Source organism: Dicentrarchus labrax, unplaced genomic scaffold, assembly GCF_905237075.1.
Source record: "Dicentrarchus labrax unplaced genomic scaffold, dlabrax2021, whole genome shotgun sequence".
NCBI lineage: Eukaryota > Metazoa > Chordata > Actinopteri > Moronidae > Dicentrarchus > Dicentrarchus labrax.
In genome coordinates, this window is record NW_026136707.1 from 21,469,927 (window position 1) to 21,475,926 (window position 6,000).

A 6,000-nucleotide genomic window follows, 5' to 3' on the forward strand; every position below is an offset into this window, starting at 1 on the left:
ACCTTTTGTGTTGATAGAGCTGCAAAGTGTTTTCCCCATTCTGTGTTCCCATTTCAATGTTTTTTTTCCTCACTTAACCTAGAAACACAGGCCTCTCCTTGATGATGTAATGATTGTAGGTTTATGTTATGACCACCAGTTTAAATGATTTAATGATTCATTTCTGAGAATTCATGTTTTTGTTTATCATTTTGGCATGGAGAACAGCTATAAATACTATAATACCCATGTTGCTGAATGCAGTCCATAAGCCATAGTTGCTGAATAAACCCAAAAGTGACCCATAATTTAAAATTGATTTAAGATGCAGATTGTATTATCACTTTTCTCAATACTGTAATCTTCTAGAATTCTAAGTTCAGTGAATGGATGTTTCTTGCCGAAATGAACCTTAGGATTGTAGTTAATGTCTACTTCAAAGTTTTTATGTAAATAGACTTGTACCAGATATTTTCTAACACAGCTCTTCAATTTGTTGGACTGATGACATTACTGGAAGAGTTTCAGGCCAATCCAAGCCATAGAGGTTCTCAAACTATGAATCATCTAACACCCTCTACAGGGAAAATGAATGGGACTTTTACTTTTAGAACCAGGGGCTACCAATTTTTTTATAATTTTGTTTCTTTCGAACATAGGCAGGCTAGCATTCTTAGATTAGAGATTTGTATTTCTCCTGGTGTGGCAAAGCTTCCAAAATGTCTCAACAGAAAATATTTGAAAAGAAATCTGAAGGTCAGCAAGTCTTTAATCCAAGGTGACACACAACACCTATGCACTACTCATGCACACATACACACATACACACATACACACACACACCTACACACATACACACACACACACGGAATATTAGCATTGACAGGATGGAGGAGTGTAATAACACCTTTAGGAAAATAGCTGATGGCAGCAGCTCAGCTGCTCCTTGGCCTCACCTGAAGGGATCGACTTACAGAGGAGCCAACCAAATATCAATATGGGTGATTTAGCTGTGCAATGCTCAAGGATAAAGAGCTTATGTATGAAACCTCTGGAAATACACTTGAGCTTGGCGTGTAAAATGCTGTCGCTTCAAGCAAATCCCTGATTAAACCCCCCAAACACGTTTAGTTGGCTGTATGAGGGGAAGCCTGGTGTTGACTGTGAGGCACAGTGCCAACCATGGAGGAGGACAGAAAGAAGAGGGTGGGGGATAATGAAGGAAGGGGAGAGAGAGGGGAGAAACAGAATACAGCCCTTTTCTCATATGAACGCCGGACATTGTCTGGAAATACTTTGGTTTGCTTGAGAGGTGGTGCCTGGGTAGAGCGTATAGGAGGCAAGACATGATGCCAAAAGTACGGTGCAGAAATTGCGGGCTACTGATTCTTCCGGTTTAGCATCAGTCACATGATAGAAATGTTATCCCCTCGCTCAAATTCTCCAGTCAATGACCTGCTTTATTCACACATGGGCTCAATTGGACATTACATGGACTTTGTACAAGGGAGCATGCAGGGTAGTCTGTTTAATATTCAGTCCAGCTGATTCGAACATTTACGTTCTCACATACAGATTCACTGGGTAATGTCTAGATAAGTTCAGGGTTGCAATGCCTGTATGAAAGGGACTTAAGTCTAAAAACCGGTGTAGTGCATCACATGCTGCAGATGAGCCTGTTTGAAGTCTGCAATGATAATGGCTTCTCTTAGGCTTTTATGATCCTCTGTGTGTTACAAGAGTGAAATTCTCACAGATGATGCCTCCTCTGAATATGACTCTGTCATTGGATGGAAAGCACTGATGCATACTGCATGTGTAATGTAGCTATTACATTGCTGGGGTTTGAATTAATTGCTCAATATTATCATACATAATTTTTGGCATTAGTAGCATTGTTGTTGGCTGCCCTTTAAGTGTTGAACAAGTTTAATTTTACATGAATATATTGGTGCGAGGAAATTAAACAGGAAGTGGTAAGAAATGAGTGTCCAGGACTTGGGCGTTGCACCTTCTTTCCGTGGCCAAACACACCAGGAAAGCTCGCTAAATGAAATATCCTTTCAACATCTGTAATACTGGTCATGGATTTACAGCTTCTGTGAAGAGAACAGGACAACATTGCCTCATATGGATCATTAATTTTTACTACCTTTCCTGGAAATCTCTTCATTTGGCATTTTATTACCATTTCAAGAAGTAATGGCTGTTTTTCGGGGATGCACACACTCCTGTCAGGTCTTTTCACTTGAAACACACTACTTCATCTGCCTGTGCACTGACTGGCACTTAGAATACATGTATATGATGTGACAGTATGCAACTGAATGAAAGCTCAGCAACGGTGTGGCCTCGAGCTGTTTATCATAGAGTAATCAGCCTACGCATTTCATTAATAGAGGCTGACTCATGTCGATTTGAATGTAAGCCTTGAAATAGGGTCACACGGTCCAGAAAAAAGGACAAGAAACAAAGGTAGCCATGTCACTGCATAAGAATCACAAGCAATTGCAGAATTTAACATTTGGCTGTGTATATGAATATATGCAAATGTGAATGAATTTTAGTGCTTCATGCATGATTTATGAGTAGTTACATACCTACTTGAAAAATGACTGTTTCAAGAGAATTGCATGGAATTCTTTATTCTTTTCTGCAGGCCTCTTCATACAGCATTAACAACTGTCAATGAGAAAGAGATGGTTGCTTTCACATGGACTCTAGCTAAGGCAGAAACTAAAATCTTCCAAAAAAGAAAGTTCGTCTCTGACTTGCCTGGACACTGGGGCATTAACATTTTTAGCAAGTCTGCACACGATAAACCTCTTTCCCTAAGCCTTTTGTGTCATCTGCCATATTTTAGTCAGCGAATTACTGTGATTACATCAAATATAACCTTTTAAAAAGAATGATATCTCACTTTGGAAATGTAATTAGCTCTTTGAAGTAGTGAAGGCTTAAGGTTTTGGAAGTAGGGCAACTCTTTCATGTGTGATTAGGTGTTTTTAAGTCCATCCTCACGTAGAGAGAAAGAGAAAATGAAAGGAGACAGGTAAGGAAAGGCTCATCAACCTTGAAATGTCACAGGCACTTGGCTGTGGTCGTCCAGGACCCTTTACCACACGCTTCTAGTGTGAATTTACAGTGTTGAAAAGAGCGCTGCAAAAACTGCAGGAGAAAAGAAAGTCTCCTGTGGCAGAGGGAACTAGAAGGTGAGGGAGGAAGGAGGAGAAGAGGACCAGAGAGGATCAAGCGAGAGTAGAGGAGGGTGTACGGTGTCAGTGCTGTCGACTGCAGTCAAATTGCTCACTACAATCAAACCGACGTGGAGCTTTGGCTCAGATGCATGAAGCCAGGCTTACTGGCTTACCTCAGCACTGCACCAGAGAGGGACTGTCACTGGATATTACCATGTGGACCACTGAGCTGATTCTCCCACATCACAGTGGACAGGGACAGCTTTACATCCCTCCCTACTCCCACTCTCCTGCCCCTGGGGCATACACTTCCCTTACTTCCTGAAATGTGTCTGTGCACAGTTTCGCTGTTGGAGACATTCGCATTAAATATGAATAGCCTTAATAATAAATGAAAGCTCTCAGAGATTGCAGCTTGGGTACGAAAAAATGTGATCCAGTGTTTGTGACACAAAGCTCTTAACATTCTCGCCAGTTTCTTTTATGGTTTGGTGCCATTTTAAATCATTTGGGAACAATTTAATACCACCAAAAGATTTTTCTGGCTATTGCTCACTTAGCATTTGAGTGCTTTTCGTGTCCTTTCTGTTTGTCATGTGGATATACAATACAGTATTCAAGCTATTACTAGAGTATAAGACAAAAATGTTGCAGACTTCAATTTATGAATACAGTTTTAGGCTACAGCATGTTAGAGAATGTGTGTGAACAGCATCAATTCCTCAGTTAAAAGATTTATTATGCAAAGCAGCATTTTAAGTCAAAGTTTCCTCTATTTCCTCCTCCAGGGACAAGTGTGCAGAGGAGTGGCTGGGACTGGATCTAGTTTTCAGGCTGATAGAGCCATACTGTTTGGCTGAACGCTTGGAATAAGCGATGACCTTTCTCCTGTACATCTCCCCCTTCCACATGGAGATCATCAGCAGGGTGGAGAGCACCACGCCGCCCAGCGTCAGCAGACACAGCCCCGCTATGACGCACCGATCCAGGTGGGCACCTATCCGGGCGCTCTCCATCTCCAGCCTCTCCATCTCCCTCGCCGACACGCTGTCACGGTCCACCACCACATCTCGAGGCACGGCGTAGGAGATGATCACCAAGGAGATCCCGGTCACTAAGAACGTGACTGCACTGATAAACCCGTAGTCTATAGAGGTCCCGGAGCCCTCCCCGAAGGAGAGATCGTCCTCGGACATGAAGGAAAGCTCCGGGAAAGTCTCGGAGCAAGGCTCGCCGTTGCGCGTGGGTCTGTGAGTACTTTTACAACTTGTCTCCGGGCTGGCCAGTCGCAGGTTAACATTCTCATCGATGTAGGTGAAAGATGTCTCTAATTCCTCGTCGCAGCAAACCCGGACTTTCTCCTCGCCGAGGTGAGCGAGTTTAACCTCCGCGCCTCCCCTGCGCGGCGCCGTCCTTGGTGCTGAATGACATCGGTCATGGCAGCTGCGGGCCGGGTTACAGCAGCCCTCCCCCGGGAGCGCTCCTCCTGTTGATCCGCCCGACTTGCGGATATGCAGCGCGCTGGAAACCCGGTCAAGGACGTCGGGATGTTCGGGCTGTTTGCCTCCCCCTTCAGTGGGAAGCAGCTCTGGAGAAGCCATTCGTGTTTCACCACCAGCGGGTTCACACTGAGCCTTCCTCCCACGACGGTGTCACTCCACAGCATCCCTAATAAGAGGGCACACACACACACACACACACACACACACACACACACACACACACACACACACACACACACACACACACGTGCTCTAAGATAAATGGTGCATCTTAATTAGATCACCCTCATTGTAAAGCGCGACACCTTATATCAACAATGCGCAAAAACTTGTGCGTAATTTGGAACGGTGCGCAAAATGCACATGCCTTTGTAGTTAGGCTATAGTGAAATCAACACCACTTTAAAGTTGATCGGATCCTTAAGGAAAAATCCGTGGACCCGTTTTGAAAGGCGCTTATAGTGGCAGTGATTAGCCAAATGCCTCTGTATCCAATTAGGAAAACTATCCACGTATAAACCGAGATTAAACTGTAGCCTATCCTAATTCTGTTTTTAGACACTGCCTGTAGAATAGATACATAAATCAAACTAGGCTGAAACTAAATCACACATAGGCCTAAAATATAACCATAGTTGGTCTACTTACGAGAAAATCATCACGATATTTCCATACTGCATTTAATGCTAAATACATCCCGTGCTTCCCTCATATGAGTCGGAGTAGTCCTGCACACTTTATTGGAATTCAGCAGAAGATGTGAGATGCTTCTCTGCATAAGGGTGGACCAGTCATGCACAACCCGGTTTAATATTTTAGTCTAATCCCTAACAGAAACCTCCTCAGACTGCACAAATAAAAAGAAAAGCACTCACCGCGCTACTTCAGCATCCCTTCCGCCCTCTTCTCTTCATAGACGCTACGGCGGCTGAGGGCGCACAACGGGGACAGATAAAAAGCCTTATCAGTGAATATGCTTTGAATATAGGCTATTCTCTCCCTGCTCGATGCTGTGGCGGCAGGCTGCACTGAGGGGAGCTCTCTGTTAGTCCCTCCCACACACAGAGCCTCAGCTGTACGCGCTGAAAGGAGCGCCGCTATCTGTGAGCCGATTGAGATCACTAGCAGTCAGTCAACACACAGACGGGATGGGGATATGAAGGGCTGAGGCAAACCCTAGGACCTGGCGATCATATTTTACTGACAATGCCCTTCCCATAGGAAACAATTTAGGACAATTTGATGCCACAGAAATCTCAGTGCACTTCTGTAAAGCTCCTGGAGGCTGCAGGTTAGTAGGCTATAGGAGATCAAAAATACCA

General features: G+C 44.0%; 1 protein-coding gene across 1 annotated transcript; it reads right to left on the minus strand.

Moving 5' to 3' along the window:
* Nucleotides 1-730: 730 nt before the first annotated feature.
* Nucleotides 731-5,794, minus strand: LOC127367596 (transmembrane protein 74). Its single transcript, XM_051407593.1, has 2 exons — nt 5,554-5,794; nt 731-4,844 (listed from the first exon to the last, which is right to left on the minus strand). The coding sequence occupies exon 2, from the start codon at nt 4,775-4,777 to the stop codon at nt 3,932-3,934; it is 846 nt and encodes a 281-aa protein (XP_051263553.1). The 5' UTR covers nt 4,778-4,844; nt 5,554-5,794; the 3' UTR covers nt 731-3,931.
* Between the last annotated feature and the right edge of the window lie 206 nt (nt 5,795-6,000).